The 25,301-nt window shown below is 40.3% G+C and overlaps 1 protein-coding gene across 1 annotated transcript; it reads right to left on the bottom strand.

Annotated features, from left to right (window-relative positions):
- Positions 1–1,046: 1,046 nt before the first annotated feature.
- On the bottom strand, positions 1,047–25,301 carry emilin1a (elastin microfibril interfacer 1a). Its single transcript, XM_053337271.1, has 12 exons — positions 24,867–25,301; positions 11,596–11,712; positions 9,954–10,102; positions 8,977–9,076; positions 8,377–8,485; positions 8,112–8,285; positions 5,977–7,254; positions 4,351–4,765; positions 3,906–4,031; positions 3,733–3,750; positions 3,491–3,625; positions 1,047–2,867 (listed from the first exon to the last, which is right to left on the bottom strand). Exons 1-12 carry the CDS (start codon positions 25,016–25,018, stop codon positions 2,548–2,550), a joined length of 3,093 nt encoding a protein of 1,030 aa, XP_053193246.1. The 5' UTR covers positions 25,019–25,301; the 3' UTR covers positions 1,047–2,547.

Below are 25,301 nucleotides of genomic sequence, written 5' to 3'. Positions count from 1 at the left end.
TCAGAATTCTCTAATCTGAGATAGTTCACACTGAAATCTGGGACACTACTTTTTAGATTTATGCATAATTTGATGCTTAAATACCTCATAATTTAACAACTAGGAACATTGTTTTATTCATGCCAGATTTTGTGTAAATCCTATCTCACTGATCTTTAAGTGGACTTCACAAGGGGCACTTCCTGTTTGACTATTTTCCTGCCCCCGTTTATGACATCACACCCACAAAGTCATATGTTTTCTATTACATGACACCCCTGCTTGGATTCAACACCAATCATGTTCACTTCAATGTTGTAGAAAAAGAGATAAATGCACTGCAGCTTAGGCGTCCCACATTAGTCAATGTCCCACATCACACTACTCCACCTTACATCACATTTCAGCAACATTCAAATACTCCATTTACAGTTCACAATGTCATGTTTCTGATTGCACTCTTTATTCTTTATTTGGATCCTGCTTAGCTGTGTGTTTGCTATAGTGTTCCCACAAATAATACTTATCTAATAAAAAACTATGTACTTAATATATATGGCCCTTTTTATGATGCTTCCTTACATCCTTAAGTAGCCGAGGTAGAATTACAGGTTCTTTGCCCTTGACCGTCAGTGCATGGATCAATTTACATAGTCTTGGGAATTACTTTGTTTGCCTGACTGGCGTTGAAATGGCAGCTATTGAGTGTGGAGGAGCTTATAAAGAGACGTGCAATTTCCACTGACAAGTAATGAACGTGCGAAGAATGGAAAGACAAGTGATACTCTTTCCTTGAAGAGACATCTTTAGTAAGTTTTCAAGGCTCCTCAGCAGCAATACCACAACTGTTGTGAAGGCAGGGGTACTGAACACAAGGTGTCACTGTAGTGCAGCTTAAGTGATTGCTTTTCAACTGCACTCCAGCTTAAATCAACCAACTGAAGTTTGGACGAAGATCAGAGAACCAGAGCTGAAAGTCAACCCAGCTGTGTGTATTTGTGAAAGCCAAAATTTGCCAAGCAGGCTAAATAGTGTGTAAAATACTTACTTATATAATAAAGGCACAAAATCTAGACAAAACAAGACTGTTGACATCACCTGTGTAAAACTGGGTATCTGTATTTGAGGCACACATGTGGAAAACACATATACAAAACATACAGTACCTGGCAAGGTGAAGTGGTAACTCATAAAAATCTTATATGGGCAAAACTGCTTAAAAATATTTACATTCCATCAAGGTTATACAATGCTTAGAAACACATAAAATTACATTCCCACACTGAACACAGCGGAAAAAAGAGGCGTATTTCCTTCTTTATTTCAATTTAATGCAACATCAGACCAAATCTGCTGAATAATCTGCTGAAAATGTGCAATGTTCCTTTTCAAATCCATTCAAGAATATCTACAAACTTCACATCGTGCACATCATTTTCTCCTGGAGGTATTTTAATTAGACTTCTGAAGGCAGGGAGTGTGTGTGTGTGTGTGTGTGTGTGTGTGTGTGTGTGTGTGGGTGTGTGTGGGTGTGTTCTAGAAAAGGCATTAGTAGCATATAAACACAGGTATGTGTGGCTCCATTACTTGTTCTCGTTAGTTTTAAATGAAAATTCCATTGTAAGATGAGCAGATAGTAACAGCTTCATAACTTTAAATACTTGATCCTCTACAAAGTTTAGTTTAGTTTAGATGGCCCTTATTAGGACACAGGGAAAAAAAATCCCCATTCTTCCCCCTGGCCATCCTCCTCCTCCCCTTTGTGTTTCTGGGCATAGCTTATGTCCTAAAATGGTCTTTTGTGTTTTGCTGTTGTATGATTTATAAAATCCTGTGGTTTCTCGACTGAACTGTCGGTGACTTCATTTGTGCATTTCCTTGTAAAGAATAGTGGTTTGGACTGTGTCCCCTCTCCCGCCTAAATCACGTTGCATTTTTCCAACAAAATTGGCATTCAAGCATTGTGTTTCTGGGAACTGTGATTGTGGTCGAACTGAAACTGTTAGTAATAAGAAAAGAAACTACATTAGAAACAGAAAAAAACTGAATGTGCAATAACCTCTGTATATTTGATATGCTGTGGGTGGATTACAAACAAAAAACCCACATCCTTAGTCTTTTGTCATCCTACCAAAGTTCCTTTCATTAATTAACATACGTGAGACCTGAAGGCTATCTTGCAGTAATCAAAAAAGAATTCAAGTTTACAGCATGTAATATGGAATTATAAGATAACCCTGCAGTGGCTTTTTTTTCTGTAGGAAACATGTCAAAGAATAAAAAAACACAATTGCTCTTTGCACAAGTTGTTTTCCTAAAAGCCGTGAAACACAAAACAAATACTGTAACTGTTGCTGACAAGGAAAATCTTCTTCCTTCCTTCTTAGCACTTAAGTAAAATATAATGAAGCGCTCTCCTTGCTGAAAGAATCCAGTCTTCCTCTCAGAGATATTCCTGTTATTTCAGTCTCACTGACTGTCCAGTGTCCAGTGGCTCTGTCTCTTAGAGTCCAAGCAGACAAATTAGATGCTCTCGTGCTGAAAGTTTCACCCATATTGCCCATCTAATCAGATGTTTTCGTACAACAACATCCCACTAAAGATGGTCAAGGGTTCAGAGGAGAACGCCAGCTTGCCAGTGACGAGGTCAATACAGACGGTGTCCCCTTTCTCCATGGGCAGGATGATGTTGAAGACAGCCAGAGCTCCAGGTATGTGTTTGGCCTCAGCCATTGGCTTCTCCAGGCCTTCAGGCTGATACCCAGCTGAGTCCACTCTGGCCACGCCAGTGTTGGACTTGGACAGCACTGCCTCGATCTTCATGTTCTTGTGGCCTGTCAGAATGCCGCTGAAGAAGTACTTCCCACTGACTGGAGCTGTGAAATAACCTGGAGGATGGAAACAGGGAACAAGGAGGACTGAATGTTGTGTATTTGCTGTGAAGCTCAGACTTCATTTTTCATGGTGTATAAAAGTTTGCATGGATTAATATTTGATGAGTAACTTTCATTCATTTTGACGGTCAATTAAATTATACTGTAAATATTTATAAGCAACTGCTACTACTAGCTTGAGATTGATGCAGCTGTTGAATGTCAATTCATGAAAATAACAACTCTTAAACTGGCATATTTCTTTGATTGCTGTGAAAACACATTAAGTTAACTGCTGAAAGCAATCACTATCAAAGTTTCCATGTCAACTGTGTCACTGACTACTGATTTGTTAGGGCACCATTTTTGGCTACAACTGTGCCACTGCTATAAGATATATAAGATATATTTAAAAAATACTGTCAAAGAGATATATCTCAAAACATGAGAAAATAAAGACATGTCTGTCTGCATGGCTATACACCTCTAAAGGTACAGTAAGTGATTTTTTTTTAAAAATTTAGGTGAACTGACCCTTTAAATTCACATAAATTCACAAAAACATCTATTCTAAAAATGACATGGTTTAACCAGAAGGTTCTGATCATTGAAAAGCTGCTATTCAAATTCCAGCCAACCTGTTTGGGGGTTGTAGGCATTATTTTCATTGACGAAGATTTTGTTGAACACGATGGTTCCTGCGCTTCTCATCGGGCGAGTCAGAGCAGCAGAGAAAGAAAGGCGTGGTACGTGGGCATCAGACCCTGCAGGACCTGATCATGGACAAGAGTAACACAGTGGGAGTTAGTGTGGAATGAAACAGCAGAGATCAAACAGTAATGAGAGCTTTCATCTGTGGTTTAGTAAGAACAACACATACCTTCTTCACCTCTGAGACCTGAGAAGTGAGATGAAGAATAAAAACAGTGGTTAATCATACATCCAAAATATTCTTGCTTTTTATATTTATTCTTATCACACACAGTGTATCTACATTAGATGTGAATCATTTTTAATTCAATTACATTAATGTTCAACCAAGAAAATCTTTACCTGGGGGTCCAACTGGTCCCTGCCGACCATCTCTGCCTGGAGGTCCCACCCTCCCTTGGGGTCCTACGGGACCTGAGGGTCCACGATTGCCTGTCTCTCCTTGGGGACCTGGCAGACCAGGTGGACCTGGAGTAGAGGAATATTTGGTGAGACAACACAGCTGGGAAACACCCTTCTGAAAATCTTCTCCAAGTACAATTATAAAAAACATGTACAGTAAGCCAAGAAAGCTCAGATTTAACGTGGTGTGACTCAGGATGTGCCTTTCACCGTCATGTTTACTAAAACTCCTCTCTCAGACAGATTGCAGACTTTATGGGCTGTTAAGTGAATGCCTCTCAGCCTGGATTCTTTCTTTGGTCTATTTTTTTCCATCCCTTAACCTTGCCTCCCTCGTTATCTTTCCCTCAGTCAAATCCCATGCCCTCCGTCCTCTTAGACTCACCCATGAAGTCTTGTTCAAAGAAATCGTGGAACTCCTTGACCAAGTCCACGACTGAAGAGTTCAGGCTGTGTATGTTGGAGTGAACTTTCTCCAGCTGGACATGCTGTATATTGTCAATAAGATCTCCGTGAGACATTACTGTGATATTGAGTCCATTAACGCAGCTCCACAGCCCAGACACATGTCGGTTCAGGCCCTCCTTGATCCTCTCCAGGCTCTCTGAAACAGAGTCGAAGCGTCCGCACACCCCCTCCAGCTTGGAGAGTCTTCGGTCCAGGCCATCGCTGGACCGTCGGCACTCCCCTACTTCTGTCACATAGTTGCTCCTTATTATTTGGATTTCTTTGTTAAGGTTGCCAAATTGAATCTTTGAGTCACCAAGGTGATCCGTCAGCTCCTTATCCAGCTTGTCCACCTTTTTAGAGAAAGTAGGAACTAGTTAATGTGTGTATTTTGGATGAGTTTCTTTAGACAAAGTTCTATTATAAATATACGTTTTTTTCACCTTTGCCAAGATTTATTTTTCTACAGTATCATATACATATAAAAATATGTAGGAGTATTATCTAAGCCATGTCAGTCTAGAAAACTCAAATGTTTGTAACATGCTCAAATATTTTCATAACTATAATAATATCATGTGAAAACACTGTGGTCAGGATAACCATGAGGCATGTTTGATTGACATAATGTTGTTTTAGCAGTCTGTAAAGAAAAGTTTGAGTATGTATAGTTTAATAAACCAACATACTGTACATCGCGATTACAATTACCATCACCATTATCATAATGGTAGCTTGATCTTTTCTATTCAATTCCGAGGGGCACATTTAAAGTTTAAAATAATATAGTGGTTCACAACCTGGGGCTAGAGACCCTCTAGGGGTCACAAGATAAATCCCCCCACCCCCACTCCAAAGATGAATTGTAATACCTTTGGAATTGCCTTAATTTTTCATCAAGCACCATTACCAGGGTTTTTTTTCTCTAATTTTCCAATACATTAGTTCATGGCCAAATATCTGTAAATCTACTACTGACCACTATCTTCAGCTTTACTTTGTGTTTAGTGCTAATTAGCAAATATTAGCAGGCTAACACATGTCATTTAGATGGCAAACATGGTAAAAAATTATAGCTGCTAAACATCAGCATTGTTAGCATTGTGACTGTGCGCATGTTAGTATGGTGATGTTAGTAATTAGCACAAAGCACTGCTGTACCTAATTATAACCTCACATAGCTGCTCGCATGTAGATTATTCTGCTTATTGTGAAATCTTGCATAGTTTTACGTATTCAGGCCTCTACAATCTTTTAAGGTTTAACTACTTGAAACTTATTATGAGTGTACTATTAACTTTTTTGTCCACCAGCCAAATGACAAATGAATGTTTAAATTACCAGCCTCTTGTATATTTTACAAGCATTTGGCTGGTGTCGGGTGCTAATTTAGCTTTATAAACAACCTTTGACAGATTTCATGAGAAGGCATTACTTCAATTTAAAGAGTTACAAAGGCTAATGCTGTGGTTGCCATGGCACTTTATGTACTATACATAAAGTGCCATGGCAATCACAGCATTAGTAGCAGTAATATTATCTCCATCTGACCCCTTCATGTTACCTCAGAGATGATGTTGTCCTTGGTGTTGGTCAGATCGGTCAGTGTGTTCCCATGCGTCTGTATGGTCCTTCCCAGGCCCCTCAGAGTGTTATTAATGGAGTTGAATGTGGACATTACCCCAGCTATCTCTCCTTGGATGGACTTCAGATCCCCTCCTAATCTACCACTGTGGATAGTGTGACCGTCCAGGCGATCCTTCAGATCATTTATGTTGTTTTTGCACTGTCCCGTACACTTCTCCACCTCCTCTCTAAGTCGTCCCACCTCCTCCTGAAGGTTGGAGCACACCTGAGAGCAGACGGTTTCTCCCGAGTTGACCTTTCTCCGCAGATCTGTTAGTTCTGTCTGGCACCTGCCGAGGCCAGTCATAGTGGTATTGGTGAGCAAGCGCAAATCATCTTTTACACTCCTGCATATAGAGCACTCCTCAAAATCACGGCCCAAATTTTCTACCTCTGTGACAATCCGGTTGAAGCGTTCGCCATCCTGCCCTGTCACAGCAATTATTTTTTTGACATCATCTTCTAAGTTGATAATTTTGTCAGAGAGCGAGTCACCTGACACAGACAAATCATTTAATCTAGTGTTAAACTTCTGGATCTCGTCTTGATTGGCCACAACTCTCCATTCTAGGGTTTTCACTGTGTCTTCAGTCTTCTGGCCTTTTCCACTAGGCCCGCAGGTTTCATTGCACATTTTTGTGGTCGCTGTTAGCCTTCTGTCCTGGAAGGTTGTGATGTTCTCCAGCTGGCTTAAACGTCGGCTGTGGTCTGTCACTGTGTCTCCAAGAACAGCCACTTCCAGCTCTATCTTGCCAATCCTGTAGCTGTGGTCATCCAACCGACTCACTACCATGTTGCGCAGCTGTGTGACGTCTCTCTGAACCGTATCCTTCATGTTGTTTCCTGTGTTAGTACATCTCTGCTCCGTCTTCCTCACCGTGTTATTCACCCTCTTCTCCAGATCTCTCAGTCTGGTGTTAAACCTGTCCTCTGTCACCCTTCCCTTCCCTCCACCTGTCCCGGCTAGCTCCTTATCCAGTCGACTTTTGATGATTTCACACTTGCTGGCAGTGGAGGTGACCCTGACCTCCACATCAGACATCCTCTTCTCCAGTTCAGTGACAGTGTTGCAGCATGCCTTGGAGCGCTCAGTCTCACTGCGGGATATTTCCAGACTCTGCCTCAGATGCTGGTCCATGGAGCTGATTAGCTTCTCCAGGGCTCTGATCCTGTCCCTGTCCTCCTGCTGCTGGCGCCTCAGATCCTCCACACCGGCCTGAAGGGGAGAGAGATTACACACATTTTAGACAATGTTTCTCCATCCAAAATCATTTTATTTGACTCAGGTAAAGATTTTTTTTAAATCTTAACTCTAAGTTGTTTGCTTCCTTACAGGTTCCTTACAACTATAAATTAATACTGTACTTAGGCACTGTGCTCATATTGGACTTATGAATGGATTGGGGTCAGGGGCCCCAGATGCCCCAGAGGCCAGAGCTTTGTTTGAAGCTACTACTTTTATCATTTCTCACAGTATGTTTGAGCTTCAGTCTTCATCTCCCGTAAGAACAAAATATTGAGATTCTGGTGTGGTTTTCAATTAACAACAGAAAAGGAATTTAAAGAAAAAAAAACAACTGTGAGCAACTGGCATGGATCGTTGTGATACTATTGCTGAGAGAGGGAGCCTTTTATATGTTTGGGTTCAGGGACACATTGTCAATATTTGCACATGAAAGGTAGGCAGATTGAAACTGAAAAATAATAAAGTTTGTTTTATGTAACCTTAATAGCGAATACACCCTCTGATGGCCTGCCTTAGTGACGCTTTCCATTTTTAAAACTTCTTTTCACTGCTTGATTATTGACTTTTCTACAGTATTGATTTTCATTTTAATCTTTTGTGAGTGCAGTGGTTTATGTGACAATTGTGTTTTCTCTATTACTGCTTTCAATAACAATATTTTCTTATTGTTTTAGCCAGTAGAAATCACTTACAGAAGCCCAGAGGGGACAAAGTACACATGAAAAGAAACAAACAGAAATTACACAGATCAAAAAATGGACAAAACAAATTGTCAGTATTGTTTGTGCTTGCTAATACTAAGCTGATTTTCATATATTGGGGGTTACCTGGCAGGAAGAGCAGGACAGAGACACCCTTCTCTCCAGCTCTGTCAGTATCTCCTCCTTCAGAGTATTAAGCTGGTTCCCTCCACTTCCTCCTCCTTTGGAGGCTCCATCCAGTTCGTTGCCCCCTCCGTTCACCAGGTGGTTGTTGATGTTGAGCAGGGTCTGATCATGGACCTGAACAAGCAAATATACTCATATGGATGAATAACATTTATCCTTATACTTGGTCATTTAAAGTCTACATAGAAACACATATTGCTGTTACCTGTGTTCTGTTATAGAGTTGATCCAGTCTGGTCTGGATGCTGTTGATAGTTTCTTTCATGTGTGGCTGGGCTGCATCAGCTGGGACAATGGCCCCATTTAGACCCGGCCTATACAGAAGAAGGGGTGAGATTTCCTTAGGTTTTAGCTTCATGAGAGGAATATGTTAAATGATCTTTGGCATCAAAGTCGAAGGTGGAAGAATAACTGCCACATAGCTTTAAAAATGACTATGTACACAGGAAAGAGGTGTGGAGAGGATGGGAGGATACATGGTTTAAATGTTGCTGATGGCACAGTACACACAGTTTAAGTAAAAAAACCCACCCCATTAAGGGTTTGTTGTTAACTATTTATATCTTCCTATCCACATTACAAATCTCTGTATATGCTGTATGTTAATAAACAAGCATACCCTCCCTCCATAAACTGACCTGCTGAAATAAACACCAAAATCTAGTAATATACAGTGTGCTGTATATCCTGCAGGATTCTGGGTAATATCAGTATGAAACTAACATATGTTGAAAAGGGGTGCATGTGTACTATGCACTTCATGAGGAACACAACATTAAGTGATGGATTGAAAACATTCACGTACAGCCTCTGGTTTATGCCGTGAAGGGTGGTCTGCACGTTGTGGAGGTCTTTGGTCAGACCATTGATTGTTTCCTCCAGCTGTTTGACCTTGTCACTGTCACCTGTGGGACAGAAAAGGAATAACATGTAGGTGAAAATGAGTTAAATTGTTAAAGTCACTGTAGTTTAGTTTATTGGTTGTTAAAGGCCCCAAAAAAACTTTTTTTCAACCAGCTTCTTACTATAGGAAATATGACGCTGCATGAATACAGCTGCCAAAGTTTTGACAGTTTTAGATATTAGATTTAAAAGACAAATGTGTTTGTGTTTCCCCACTAAAGGGTCCAAAGCAGGGCGGAACTCAGCTGGGAAAAGGTGATGTCATGTCTTTCCGTTTACCCGTCTGTATTTAGAAACATTTGAGTCAAAATGGGATAACAGTTGTGGGATTGTTTGCTTATGTTAGCAGCACTGTTAACAAAATCTAATCAAACCACACCCACACAGTCCTGATGAGACAGATTATATTTGAGTGTTAAACTTTCAATAAATAATAAAAAAGATAATGTTTTTTCCCCTGAACTTTACCCTTCATTCCTATAAAAAAATACTTGAGTAAGTGAAGTACGTATTTTTTTACGTAATTGAATTCAAGTAGAAACCTTTTGTGAAGACATTTCCAACTGCTTTTTACAGTTATTTATTCTCTTGTGTTATTTTTAATGTTTTTTTTGGCTTTGTTTTGACTGATAGAGTTTAAACATTAAATGTTTTTTTGGTGCTGTTATGTGCTGTCTCTAATCAACTTCAAAGTCATTTTGCTTTGCGTGTTGACTTCCTTAACAGTCAGGAATTATAAGGGAAGCCTCACAGGATACACATGGAAAAACATGCAAACCTCTCAGCATGTCCGAGTGAAGTTAACACATTTCACAAAATGTACAAAGTGGATCTCGATAATGCAAAACCATATTTCATGACTTCATACATCCTTCCTACCCTCTTTGGTTTCAACTCCCTTCTGTTCAGTGGTTCCCTTTGGCCCGTTGTGGCAGTCTTCCCCAGAGTAACCATGGCAACACTTCCACTCCATCTCTGTCACCATTTTGTACGCCACCTTATACCTTGGCCTCCTATATGTCCGGTAGCTGAAGGATCAGACAGAAATTTCACATGTTAAATGTCATCTGGATTTTTTATTTGTTCTGACTCAACTTAAGGAGTTTAGTGTGATCCTGGTAGCCGAGCCAAGGACCCGTAGCGATCCCTGAACTCTGTATTAAATATCACCACTGTGCACTGTTGATATGAATGTGCACTGAGTCATTAGATGTCTGGAAAAAGCTACAAATCATCTACTGATGATGGATGGGATTAAGGGTGCTTTTTAAACTTTATATGTTATTCCTGTCCCGTTTTCCAGAAGAAGCCAACTGCATTTAGCCTGTACTAAATCTTAATTTCTTGCTGGTGTACTATTCTTCAGGGAAAAAATGTTTACTTTGGCTTGTTCTCATCTAGTTGTATCATTAATCTGTGACTGAGCAGACTCACTGTTACAGTAACAATGCAATAAATAGACCAGCATCGGCCGGAAGTCTCAATAAAGATTTATGGCAGCGTCATAGGCATGATAACAAGCGCTGACTGTGAACGTTTAGCAGGTTGCTCTCTTTTGTGCCAACCCACAAGCATCTGTGTAGGTATCGCATACAGAGCGTTTTCTGTGCCATAGAAAAGATTTCATCTTCCAAGCTCCTTGGTCTGAGAGCGTGAGAAAAAGGGATCCGACATACTCTCAGAGGAAAAACAAAAGCAGGACTTGGAGAGATGGAGAGAGGAGGAGTTGTGTTAAGTTAGAAAGTAAGAAAGGAGAAGAATCATAAAAAAAGAAACAGACAGAATAAGAATAAGAGATTGTTTTTATAGGGCAGGAGGCTAGACTGCGGTGCCTGGAACCCCTGTCGGCTTCATTCTTGGCATAGCCCAGGTTTAGGCCGAGGCCCCTGGCAGGCATGTGGATCAAGCAGCCAGGCCATGGTCAAACAACATGGTGAAAACTTCAAAAGAGGGAAAAGATCAGGAGGGCTTGATTGATGTTTTCTTGCAATCATAACATCCACATTTGGGAAAATCATTTAATCAATCGCATTTACAGTAAATTTGCTCCAGTACTTTTAAAAATTGGATATTCCCAGCTCTACCCTAGGCGAACTGGAGCTCAAACAGAATAATGTCTGTGAGTTTGTATGAGTTTGAAACTTGTTCTTCATCACTCGGATTAAACACCCAAATCCTGTGCGATGAACATGTATACAGTGATGAACTGGCCACACACCAGCACAACTACAGCTACAGCCAGGCACCTTCCTGACCAGACTGCTGAAACTCTTCTGAGGGATGAGGGACAAAAGAAAAATCAAAAAAATGAAAAGAGCGGAAATCAGTAGTCACAGACAGGAAAGTGGGAGAGGAGACAAATTTATAAAGGATACAAACTTCTGTGGAACTGAGGACAGGAAGTTGAGGGAGTAACATCGAATACTGATTAGATTTCAACGGCAGAGACGATGAATCAGAGACAATATGAAGAAAACATAGCATCTGGGTTAGTTGTTGTGTGAGAGTAATGGATACTCACGCCACTCGAGGACACTGGCCCCAGGTGCAGCGTTGGTAGTCCGGTTTGACATAGGTCTCCACCCCGTCCTCCATCACGCAGCTAACAGTGCGTGTCACCACATAGGCACACCAGTTCCTATGAGATCACACATGCACACACAGGCAGGAAACAGAAATGACAAATGAATAACAGTGTGATGACTGGCAGTTTTACCAGAAGTTTAGAGTCAGGCATTGGCACCACCTCAGCAAATACACTCACACATATGCACTGCTCTACACACACACACACACACACACACACACACACACACACACACACACACACGGTACACCCTCTGCTCCTGTTCTTTGTTTTCCAGGCAAAATAGGAAAGAGTTGAAAAAAATAATAATCAAACATCTGTTGACTATAGGGCTCCAGAGAATTGAGATCAGTATCTCAAACCCCGGGGTGATTGTTATTCTGTGCAACATTCAAGATATATTGTCCGCTGGTGAAAATGTCAGATGATTTCAGGATAACTTTATGAACAATGGCTGCCATTGTGTGCCTCTCTAACTCCCTACAACCAACCCACACGAGGACACACACATACACATACAGATACTCATATCTATGTAGTGCTTTTATGGTGTATTAGTGTAAAAACGTCCACTGGTTACATTCATTTCACAAACCATCTGATAAAGGACACAATGTGATATTGATAACAAAATTTCTTGCCTCTCAGATATGGATAATTTCATTTTAATCTTCAAACATTTGAAATAATTGACTAGAAATCAAATTAAAGACTGTGTGTCTGGAACTGGCTGCTGGGATGTTAATCTTTAAAGGAGTAGTTCAACATTTTGGGACATCTGGGCACTCATTTGCTTTCATTATGAGAGTGAGATCAGACGATCAGTGTTAATCTCATTCTCTGTGTATAACAAGACACGTACACATTTTACTCACATGCCCATATGTACAGTGAAAGAGTAATTGTTCACTGGTATTATCCATACTGTTAACAGCTGTGAAGAAAGCCCCTCTTCATATAGCCTAAGCTTGATGTAAGAGATGGAAAACAGAATCCCAAAAAAGAGTGCAGCTAATGCTAATATGAAGCATCAGAATTCTGGTTTAGCCAAATTAAATTTCTATTCAATTCAATTTTATTTATATAACGCCAAATTGCAATAATTAAGAGGACATGTTCCAAATTTAGTCTTTTGAGTAGGAACTTCTGTCTATTTCTGTGTTTACTTGTTGCAATGAAACAACAGAAGCAGGAGGGCTGTTTAGCAAAGCTTAGTAGCTAGCCGACTGTAGCTCAAGTTAAAAATACTGGTTATCATGCATATCAAGGTATTATAGCAAATACATGTTAACATTAAGTAACATGAACCCATTTGTATAATTCCTGAGAAAAATATGTTGGACTTTTTAGCAGTTCCATCTTTATCGGTCTTTTGTTTACTTTTGGGCAGCTAGCTAACTCGTCTTATCTGGAAATGGTAGCTGGAAAAAGCTTCATCTGGTTTGATATGAAAGGGGCTGATGAGTCCATCATACAGTCTTTAAGACTATGGGTCTTTGATTTCACCAAGAAATTAACAGGACCCTCATTTCTTAACGACAGCCATCCATTTAGCCAACCGAAATGACGACAGATTTTGTAAGCTACATCCACTTTGCACAAAGATTAAAGCTAAATCTGAGTTGATTGAGAACATCTTCAGCTGATTCATTTTTAAAAAGTCTGTAAAAGAGTTTTAAATGTGCACCATGATGGGTACATACATAAAGTAACATTAAGTGGCTAATGCTATTTCCCGATGATAACCCACAGATGATCATGGAAATAAAGGGTTAGTATTATTCATTCTTCATTCAAATATTATCTCTGGATGGTTTTCTTACTGTAGATAATCATAACTGTACAAAAAACAAGGTGGTTAGATGTACTGGTCAGAAGTGTCCAACAATGTGATTGATACTGCATGCTTCAGTGTGCTTTACTTTTACAAGAGAAAAGCATTTGATGATGAGGAATAACCAATGAGTTTTGCAAATGCGACACTAACGTAACGGAAATTTGGACGGAGTTGCTGGAGTATAACTTTCCCCCAAACCAAATAAACAGTGAGACAGATCTGCCAAACACGTACGATACCGAATATTGCTTTTGTTAGAGCCCCATGCACATCGTTTCAGCCTGTGGAGAAATCCAAAGCTTGACAGGCCTGTCGTGCCTAGTTACAGTTGCTACGTTATGTTTGGACAATCCATCTTTAACCCAAAGCTTAAATGCTAATCTTAAAAATAACCCCTGTGATGTGAAGGCTGCACAAAATGATCTGGTATTACAAAAATGTCCTCATGAACATGTTTTTAAGTTCAAAACCAAAAGGACAAGAAACTCGCATACCCTCTCATACTCCCACAGTCTGCATGCAACTCGGTTTGTCCTCACCCCGCTGACCTCGCTTGGCACTCAGATATCTCTCTTGATAACAACTGCGGATAGATTTAAGACACAGACATCCTTCAGTCGCTTTCTATCATCATTTTCATATTACCCAGAATCCCAGTGTAGTGCTATTTCCCCTTTGGTTATTATAGGCAATTAGTGTCACTCTCAGATTCATCTAAGCAGAACTATGGCGGGTTTATGGATGAAAGTTGGAGCACACAAGGAGTTCCTTCATGCTGAAAAGTCAATCAGCAGCTTTTCTCTTTCTGTCTTCATGTCTGTGTCAGTGTCTGTCTGTCTGTCACTCTGTCTCTAACTCCATTTACTTAACATGACCCTTTGCAGAAAGAATGAACTTCGAAACACGCACTGAAAAAATACCCTATCACCAAAATATGTAATTAATACAATCTGACAGCGATGATGTTTTTTCCGCTGTCCTTGTCTGTGTGGATCTCTCTTTTTCTTTCCATCCCACTCTTTTTTTCTCACTCTTCCTGTCTCTTTTGATTAATCCCACCCCACCCATGTCTGTCCCTTCTTGTCCTCTCAACTTGTGTTTTTCTCTCTGTCCCCACCCCTCTATGTCCCTCACTTTGATTACACCTCCCCCACCCCCTCACCCAAGTACCATGATCCTCCTCTTCATTCCAGAGCTTCTCTGACTGACAGAAGGAGTTTATCATGTTTCGATCCTCCCAAACCCCTCGTGACCTCCTGTTCCTGCTGCTACTGTACATGGGAAAGTGAATGGGACTAATTAGCTGTCAGACTCTCCTGTAAAGGTTTCCCTCAAGGAACATGAGGAACATTTATGAAAAGATTGGTTGACCTTTATGACAGAGAGGGGGAAAAAATCATGCCATGCTAATACTTTTGGTTTTATTTGCCTGTAAGTCTCTGAGATTTTCTGATGCCAGCACATTAAAATGGTGGTAAAAGCAATTTAGTTTGGATTGGTTTCACTTGATGTTCACGGAAATTAAAAATCTACATTTCATTTGATTTATAGTAACATATTTTTCCAGAAACAGTGTTCCTCATTACTCGGGATAATCACTGACCACGCTGTTAACAATTTTCATTCAGACCGTTTCTTTGATGGTTTCTTGATTTCCCAATTTTTCAATACTGTGAGCACCACAAACACAAAATTGCCCTCACCGCCACTGTATTGGGATAATTGGAGTTGCAGAAATCAGAGAGGCAGATGTCTCAAAACCATAGCAAATAAAACCAAAACAGTCTGTAGGACATGGTGTCACTAGAGGTAAGTAACAACCTGTTTTTTAATATATATATATATGACAAATCATGTAGTTTAGTTTTAACTTTCAATAAGTCATTTAATAATATAATAATAATTCCACCATCTGCTATTCAACAAATATCAGAATAACTGATTAAAGAATTACTGAATATCTGTCCTTGCATATGTTATTACATTTTCAATATAAGTGATTCAAGGTATACCGTATTGCTTCTTTAACTAATAAGACTTATGTAGTAAAATGCATAGTAGTATGCATGTATTGCATATAACCATATACATAACGAAACTTAGCTTATTTTTATATTCACAGTTCCATTTCTTTGGGAGGTTTATCCACATCTCAATCGAGCATCTAAGTATAGAGGATGTTGTATTGCTTTACAGATTGCAAAGCAATTTGCAAGGCAAATTTTGTGATTTGTGATATCTGATATTGGGCTATATAAATATAATTGTTTTAACTTGACCGTATACGATGCTGAGCTGATTTGAAATGAATACTATTTATGAGGGGATTCAGCTCAGCCTGCAGTCAACACCAGACTGGTAACTGAATGTGATTTGGCTGAAATCCCTCCTCTGTTCATGCATCCAAACAGCGCTGCAACCCCTTATGTGTACTTCCAAAAGAGTTGCGGTTCATCACAGTAATCCACATGACCTCATCTCGCTATGTACTGAATTGCATTACGTTTTGCTTTTCCACTTTGTGGTTAGTTATATTGCGTTTAACATATCTATCAGAGCCTAGGGCGCTGATGATTCAGAGCAAATCTCTGCCACCATACATCTGAAATCAGCCAGCGTCAGTGCCTCCAAACACAGCTGTCTCTGCACTTTCATGTCTCCAGAGTCTTGCGGTTCACAGTGATCCTTATTGCTGTGTGAGGGCTTTCTGGGTTATCCTGTTGTGCAGTTTGTTTGTTATACTATGTTTGTAAGACTCCAACTTTTTCAGACGCAGGGAATCTAACATCTTCATCAGAAGTTGGAAGAGTACAGCGGAGATAGGGAACATCTAAAATCAGACAGCGATAATAAATCAAAACAGCTCTGCCTCTTTCCCCTGTAGTCCCACTGTGTTGTTTTTGTCACAGTGATTCAGTGAACCAGCTCTGCCAATCTATTATCCTGACTTACTGATGCTCAGGGTCACAGACAGCAGATAAAGCATAAAGTTGGCAACATTCACACCCTATCTCCTCTGATGGAGAACAGACACTGCGTTTTGTGTAAATAAGCCTAGCCATCAAGCTTTTTTTTTCACTGCTGAGCTGACACAGATGTAGATATATGCACGCACATCTATGCATACATGCACAAACACACATCTCCCTCCGTCTCTGCAGCTTCCAAACACCCACACTTACATACCGTCCTCCCAGCAATTTTATTTTCCATTTTTCCATCATGAGCTTTTCACCTCATTGAAATACATAAGAGGAGCCTTTATATTTATAAGAGGATGACGAAGTGTGAGTGTAACACTGAGCAAGTGTGTCTGGGAATTTGTGTGTGTGTGTGTGTGTGCTTGTGTTCAGACATACGCCCTTCACCCAAAAAGAGAGTATAGTGAATTTGTTTGCAGCCCTGCCTGCAAGCATGTTTCCTGTTTCATGGGTGACACCTTCAAAACAACATTTCGGCTCCGAACCCTGTGGCCTTCTCTCTCTCTCTCTCTCTCTCTCTCTCTCTCTCTCTCTCTCTCTCTCTCTCTCTCTCTCTCTCTCTCTCTCTCTCTCTCTCTCTCTCTCTCTCTCTCTCTCTCTCTCTCTCTCTCTCTCTCTCTCTCTCTCTCTCTCTCTCTCTCTCTCTCTCTCTCTCTCTCTCTCTCTCTCTCTCTCTCTCTCTTTCACTCTAACCAGCATGTAGTTAAGCATTCCAAACAGTAATCCAATAAAGTCCCATTAATCCAAACGGCCAGAGAGAAATCGCTCAGATGAAAGTCCACTAACGAAACTTGGCATCTATTCCATGAGTGTAAAATACAATTACAAGCTAACACACATCATTTTACACACAGCCGAGAAAGGCATTCATGCATTTGCAAAAGACACACGCAGGCTCCAGGGCATGCAGAAACACATGTAGACACACACACACACGATTATGTATTAAGACCTTAAAATAAAATATACTGTACTTTTATGAGCTGATGCTAATTCAACATTACAATTACAATCTATACCTTGCACCTTACAACATGAAGTTGGTAATGCAGGGAACATGTGTGCGTGTGTGTGGGTGGGTGTGTATGTGTGTGTGTCTCCCATGAATGGCATATTCAGCAATCTAATCTCCCCGCTTCCTTTACTATATCAGCTACACAGGAAAACATTGCACATAAACAGTGCAGTTCCCGTACATACTATGTTTATAGCTACATTATGTATTTGCTGAATGTTTCTCAGATAGCAGCAGACAAAGAGATCAATGTCAAACTAGAGCACAATGATTTATTTAAAGTGAATTTCAACTTTCAAATTGTTCCTTAAACCTCAATTAACTGCACATTACAAGGTCCTGCCGTGCACCCAGATATTGTGATAGCCTACAGAACCTATTTTTATATTTATACAAAAGTCTAAATTTTGGGGTAATGTGTATAAAAATGTGTATAAAATAGTGTTGAAGACATCTGCATTTGATGTGACCGTGCAGCTCATACTGTATAGCTGTAGCATTATGACTTAAAATTTTCAGTCTAGAAGCTATAATAACTATTTTTGGCCACTTGGGGGTGGTAGAAACAAGTTGTTAATTTAACACTGACATATTATCACTTTTTAAAAGCAATACTTTGATGTTTAGGGAAATATACCTGAGAGAATTAGAGCAAGACGATCTATATCACACTCATATCTGTTCATTAAATATACGGCGACAGCTAGCAGCTGATTAGCTTAGCATAGCATAAAGACTGGTCACAGCAAATCGTCAACTTGGCTATGTCCAAAGGTAAAAGAATACCATCATAAGCAACTAAAAAAAAGCTCAATAATTAATATATGTCTGTTTACTACTTACAATTTCTTGACTGGGCGCTGTAACTTCCTGAAATCTAGTTACTGTGATATTGCCAGGCAACCAGCAGAAACTTTACTGCTCACAGCCATGAAATAGAGACTACTAACATAATGGCTCTTGTAAAACCACAAACCATCATTTTTACGCTTCAGTGTCTGGAAAGATTAGACAAACAAAGTAACATAACAACTGTAACATGTCAATTAGTGAGCTTTAGCGGTACTGGTTGGTAGATTTTGTTACCTTCAGACCTTTAATAATTGTGAGGTGAAGCTTTATCCTCATTCTGTCTTCAGATGCATGTAAGGAAGCAATCAAATAGCTGGCATATGAACATTAGAAATATTAACATATAGTTGTTTGATTTACCACATTTGATGATGCATATCCAAACAGATACCCAAGCAAGCACAAAAAACAAGCCTACACACACACTTTCATGCATGTTAATTAACACACGCAGACACATACAAACAGCGTCTTCATTCCTTCTCTGCCAGGCATCAAGCAGTAAAATGTCCTTCGTATGTCTTATTTTTATTTATAGAGCCATAAATCAGCGTGAATGGAACTCTTGCACCTGTCTGAGCATCACTTTACTCCCCCAATAAATCCACCTCGACATAAAACAGCAGACACACACCTCATAGCCAAGCAGGAAGCCGCAGTCTGACATCTCAACCCACACATACCAGGGTCATTTTATTCAAAAGCATCTCTGCGTGTGTCCTGCAGCGAAGAATTGTGGGTAAAACTGGAGTAGTCAGTGACAAAAATGACATAGAGGGTAAGTGGGAGGAGGAAGGAATGACAGAAAGAAAAAAGGGGTACTGAGGTCTAATACCTAAACAAAGAAATCACTTGGCGGCGCCTATTGTTGCTGGATCTTTCATTTAGCTTCAAGGGAAGGCTTCGACAGCGGCCTGAATGAGCTCAATGGAAAAGGGTGGTGCCTCAATGTTTGATCTGTGACCCTGAGGTCAAGCACCCCTCCAACGTCCTTGTAAAGGTATACCCCTGTACACACACAGTTAAGCACACAGACTGTCACAGACGACAACACACACACACACTTGAGTGCACCTCACGCTTGAGTGATCTCACACCGACAGACGCACACGCACAAATTCTTCCATTCTCTCTGCTCTGTCTTGAAATGCAGTTTTACTCGCGCACACACTATTTTCCTTTTGGACCTGTTCCAACATCAAGGGACAGCGTGACTATGTAAACTTCACTCTGATTGTTTAGCCTGGCGGTCACAAAGATATACAGAGAATGTCCACGATACTGCCATTTGCTTTAGCATTATTGCTCATATACGTCAGTGTTCGGAGGTCTGGAGGGGTTTTTTTTTTTTTTTTGTGGCTCACTTGATTTTTAACCATTTATGGAGACGTGCGTTTGAAACGTAAGTCCCCTCAAAGCTTTAAAATCACAGATGCCCAAAATAGTGCAGACTATTTACACAGGTAAGACTTTATTAGTTACTCTGAAGTACAAAACAGTTTCATTGTGATCTATTTATTCTTCTTAAGTTGAGAGGAGCTTTTTAGTGTCCGTTAGTGGGATGTGTGGATAGATGTGTGGATATTGGGTCATGAGGTGGGATAGGATGGCTATTGGGAAGAGATCCAAATCTCTGTAGTATTGCAGCTTTATCCAAACAAGGTAAAGAGGGCTTTCTCAGTGCAGTGTATACTGGGAACTATGGCAATTAGGTTACAATAGCTGTGACTGGAATGGATTCCTTTTCCCACATTGGCATTACCATAAATAAGGAGATTTGTTTACTGCCCTAATTAGCAGAAAATCAAAAAGAGTGAGTGAACTTGGATTCTTCCCAAGGTTTGGTTAAGAAGAGGACAATCCTGTTACAGTCTAATTGCCTGGCGACATACTGGTGCACTTTGGTATGTTGTCACCACTGTAGAGAAGACCCTTTTTTTTTTACCATATTACAGTACATTGTAGAAAAACATAAAAGGCTCTAAAAGGTGTTGCACAATTGCGTCTTAAGATTTAAACATTAAGAAACAGGTTCTTAGTGTGTTTGGGTTGTACTTCCTTGAGCTACTTGAGCTAAATGCATAAGCCAGCATGCTAAAATAGCAACATCAGCTGCTCATACTTAATGTTTACAACGTTTGCCATTTCACTCAAAAACACACATTTCAATTTCATTGTGGCCCTTGAGAGAAAATCTATCTATAGACAGAAAGACTTAAAATCAGTGCCACAAAATACAGATTGAGATCTAATCCAGTCAAAGCCAGTGTTCCTTGTACTTCAATAATGTCGACTTTACTGAACACCTGGATGTTCTTTCATCTCATATTTTTAAGTCATTAGGCATCAACTCACTGAAGACATTTAGAAGTTACAAGCTCATAACTGGCAGTCTACTGTATGTGCACTTGACTTAATGCACGTCACTTCACAGTAGATGTGATTATTTTGCTCGTGACGGATACGAGGCACATTTATAGGCAACATTACTCACCCACATTTGGTTTCTGCACGCAAGTTACGATTCTGAGCCACCACAACATGTGGAACCACAGTCTTCTTAAACAGCACTGGAACCACTAACATTTATTAACTTGCTTAAGAGGCAATTATTAAGAGAAACTAAATTACTGACAATTATTTCCTCTCAATGCCCAGAATGATTAACCATTTACTCTTAACAGTAATCATTTGGATATTCTGTCACTATTACAATATATATTGGTCTGTGGTGTGTTTAATGTATTCCAGGAGTTATTTTGCTAAGACCTCCAGCATTTCCAAAACTCCTTTTGACAACAGAATAGGCATGGGTTTGTTCTTACTGTATTTAGCCCGAAACAGCAATACTAACAGAAACACTGGAAAAAGTGAGCATGGTTTCAATTGTGGGCCAAATGGCTACACTTGAAGGCAAGGTGAAAAGCCTGCCATGCTAAACGGCAGAAAGGCGTGATTAATCGTATAAATGGGGATTAAAATGGGGCGCACACTTTCAGACATTCTCTCTCTCTTTGAAGGCATTCATTTTGTTAGACTCGGTTATACACATAAAAAATGCAGAGAAAAGAAAGCCTGAGATGGTCAAACTCTGCCAACTTTCTCACTTCAGTACACCTGGCCAATTACTGTGTAAAGTGGGCAAACTTATCAGATCAGTTTTACAAAATAACAAAAATTGTTAGACATAGCCTGACAAATTAGTTTGAAGCATACTGACAACTTTAATGGCTTGTGACTGCAGTGCAGCCTAGAGGCAATCTGATAGTCAAGGAACTGGGATCTCTGCCTCTTTTCTTAGTTTTTGCACTCTGTTCTTAAAAGGCAGTAGAATCAATGTTGGACTGAGATTAAACATTGATGTTTCTGAAAAAAATCAGTGTTGATCTGCCTTGTATACTCCACTTTAGCTAGGTTCAAAAGATATATTTATACAGTGTGAACAACACCTCTTGAAAGCTTTCTTGTTGGATGTTGCAACACAACTTCTGCTCTGATCTTCTCAGTGTGCAGGCCAAATGTGTACCATTTACAGGCATTAATATACAGTAACGATTGCCACATCTAATCACTCATCAACAAATAATCACTCTTCATCTCACAAACAACTTATTTAAAACAAATTGTAATCTAAATACATGACAACACAACATCAGAAAAATCAAATATTTGCGTCAGTGACTGCGTAAGTAAATGTCTAATGAACCTGTGTGAGTTCATGTTTGTTATCGTTGTGTGCCTTGCACGGACGACCCCGACGCTAATGCCACACAGGAGAGAGTTAGAGTGAAATTTTAAACAAAAGATAAACGTGATTAATGAGAGAGTTGATGATGTTCTATAAGTACTCCTTGCTACCCTCCAGTGGTGATCTAATGTCTTTTTATTTAAACCACCCAGGAGCCAAAACAGACTAGTAGTCCACCTGCATCTACAGTCAGAAATGCTGCTTGTGTCTGAAGCTGGGATGGGATGACGTGTAGCTCTGAAATTTTGGCAGGAGATGTGTCGAACAGCTCTGGGTCCTCCTGAGCTCCCTGTTAGACCCCTGCTGCATGTCTTCAGTTCATTCAGCAGCCTTTATCACTTATGGAATACTTCACACATCTGTCAAAACAGATCGATTGAGTTCAAACAGATGTCAGAGGGGCAAACCGCATTGCCACGGGCCAGCGCATTGTTCTCCCTGATGCGTCACTTTGTGTATGTGTGGTTGGTGTGTGTGTGTGGTTTATGTGTGTGTACGTCATGACCCAGCCATGCTGACTACTTCATAGCCTACTGGTTTCAGCAGGGGGAAAGACATTTAAGGGTCCTCTGTTCTCTCTCTCTCCTTCTGTCAGTCTGCTCTTTCTCTTGTTGTGTCGCTCCTCCCTGCCTGTTCTCGCTCTTTCATCCTCTCTTGTCACGCCTGCTCGCTCGCTCTCTCTTCACTCCAGATCTTTTTTTCTCTTTTTTTCCCCCCGCTCATCTCTATGGTTTCTTTTTTGTCTTATCTTTCTTTTTGTTTCTTACTGTCTTTTGTGTCAACTGATTCTTTCAGACCTCATCCTTTTTCTCACTTAGCTTTCTTGCCATCTCTAGATCTCTGCTTCTGATGATTGCTTCTCTTGTTTTCTCTCTTCCTTCTTTTGACTTTTTATCTCTCCCTTCCATTTTATCAATCAACTCTTTGCACTTTTTCCTCCTCTTTCACTATGTGTTGCTCTCTGTTCTCCTCCCTGCATGCCTCCCACTTTGCCTCATCCACAGTAGCTTCAACGGTTCAGCTTCAACATCCACCAAAGAGGCCAACCATCCATGTCTCATCACTCAAGGAGCCACAGCAGCAGCGGCAGCAGCAAGAGCAAACTGTGCTCTGATGTGGAGACAAACTTGATAGAAGCTCATATTGCAGGAGCTCAACTCCCAGAAGTCGGCCAACCTTACATACACACATACACACCACGCTAAGTACAAACACATGCAGGCAAGCAGGAAGACAAATACCACATGTGAGAGATACTGTAGACTCTGTCACTCATTCTGCTGTGACCCCTTTTAATCACTACCAAACACACACAAACACATACATGTGTAATCAGTCATTTAATTTGCCAAAACGTCCCCATTCATTCATTTACAAGAACAAAAACAAGCCACATGCACATCTGTCCATAGAGGTGCGGGGGTCATCCACACACTGGCCCCTCAGGCAGAAGCTCAATTACATGCTAATAACACACTCCAGGGCTGCAACAGCACAATAAAAACATACATGTCTTGGCTCGCTGACAGTATTAACAGCTTTATGAGCAGGGACTCCTGCGGCCATCATTAATTTATGAGAGACTATTAATCAACAGTTGATGACATCGAAATGATTTCCTTACAGTCCCATAAAATAAGACACTATAGTTTCAGCCACTGATCCAAGATCTGGAGGAGTGTGTGTGTCTGTGTGTCTGTGTGTCTATGTGTGTCTGTGTGTGTAGGGAGAGAGTGTAGAAATCTGAATCACTCAAGTGAAAATCTTAAATTTAGTGAAAAATGGCATGTTTTTAAGTACAGTTTCATTCTTTTGGATTAAGAATATCTGTAAGAGTATCTCTGCAACTCATCAGACTCCCCACTGAGCCTGTTCACCTCTACGTGACAGGAAGGCGTTGTTTGCCAGAATGATAAATATCCCTCCAACAAGGCTGACAGGGGTGCTGCTAGTGACTCTGGGCCTCTTGAAAACGTTTCACTTGGGGCCCTGAAACAGTAAATATCTATAATCCCTATAAGCCCTGTCCAGATCTGGGCCCCCTGAATCATCAGACCCCCACCCACTACATCCATCACCCCTTTTTCAGGGCCCCTGCTGAGTAACAGAACTAAACACTAATAGGTTATTTCCTCTGAAAATGATAATCTTCTTTCGAAATGAGGTGTTCTGATTATATTTTTACATTATGGACTCAGGAGATACTTATTAGGAGCATGGTGCCCCAAATGGGAAGATTTTTGTTATTCTAAAGTTAATTAATAATCAAATTAGTATTTATAGTTATCTAAGTTATAGTGAAACTATTTTAGAGCAGCAGCTGTGATTAATTTGTATTTATTACTGTCAATTAATTACTTTTCAATTAATGGATTCATTTTTAGACACACTATTATGTTCTTAGATTGCATTTTCTGCCTCACAGCAGCAAATATATTAAGTTTATAATGATATAAGACATAAAGACTAACACATTCTCATATTGGAGAGGCTGTCACTAGCAATTGATGTACTAATCCATTAACCAGCCCTGAACTAGTTCACATTTTGCTAGAAAGGGACCCGTCAGAAGCCTCTAAAGGACCCCAGATGAGCCTCGGACCTCACTTTAGGCACCAGGCATGATCAGTTTATTTGGGGATCTCGCCATCATAACCTTGAATAAAATAAATCATTTTTCCCAACGAGACTTTAAACGTCCATGATTGTTTTTCTGGTATAAACTAAAATTGAACAGGTTAATAACATTTTACGCACGTGCGCAGATCCTACCTGTGTCTGCTCGCGGCTCTCTGTCCCGTCTGAACACTGGACTCCGCATATCCGAGACCCCAACTAACCGGGGCCGACATGAAGGCAAGCAGGTAAAATAACGTCTCCATCTTTATACGTCCAGTGTCGCTTAAAGGCAAAATAAATGTCATTTGATTCCAAAGTTTATCCTAAAAAAACAACAAGTCTCCCCGTGAAGATCTTCAGTGACGCGCAGGCTATAAATGAAGGTAAACAGTCGTGAGATGAGATGCTCCCGTAAACCCAGCAGAGTCCAGTCAAGTGCATTTCAGATAGTAAAAACTCCTGCTGAAAGCGATGGAGCTCTGCTGGAGTCTGAAGACTGCTGCTGCTCCTGCTCCTGCTGCTGCTGCTACTGCTACTGCTGAAGCGCGGAGCAACAAGAAGAAAAGTTTCCTGTCAGAGCTCCAAGAG

Source organism: Scomber japonicus, chromosome 17 (assembly GCF_027409825.1).
Source record: "Scomber japonicus isolate fScoJap1 chromosome 17, fScoJap1.pri, whole genome shotgun sequence".
Classification (NCBI taxonomy): domain Eukaryota; kingdom Metazoa; phylum Chordata; class Actinopteri; order Scombriformes; family Scombridae; genus Scomber; species Scomber japonicus.
This window is presented reverse-complemented; position numbering and strand designations above follow the sequence as displayed.

Excerpts from the sequence above, each read along its gene's own strand:
- emilin1a (XM_053337271.1), bottom strand. The coding sequence starts at position 25,018 with ATGACATTTATTTTGCCTTTAAGCGACACTGGACGTATAAAGATGGAG. Across the intron at positions 9,077-9,953 it reads GGGAGTTGAAACCAAAGAGG|GTGACAGTGACAAGGTCAAA; the intron begins GTAGGAAGGATG and ends TCTGTCCCACAG. Across the intron at positions 2,868-3,490 it reads TGCCTACAACCCCCAAACAG|GTTATTTCACAGCTCCAGTC; the intron begins GTTGGCTGGAAT and ends TCCATCCTCCAG.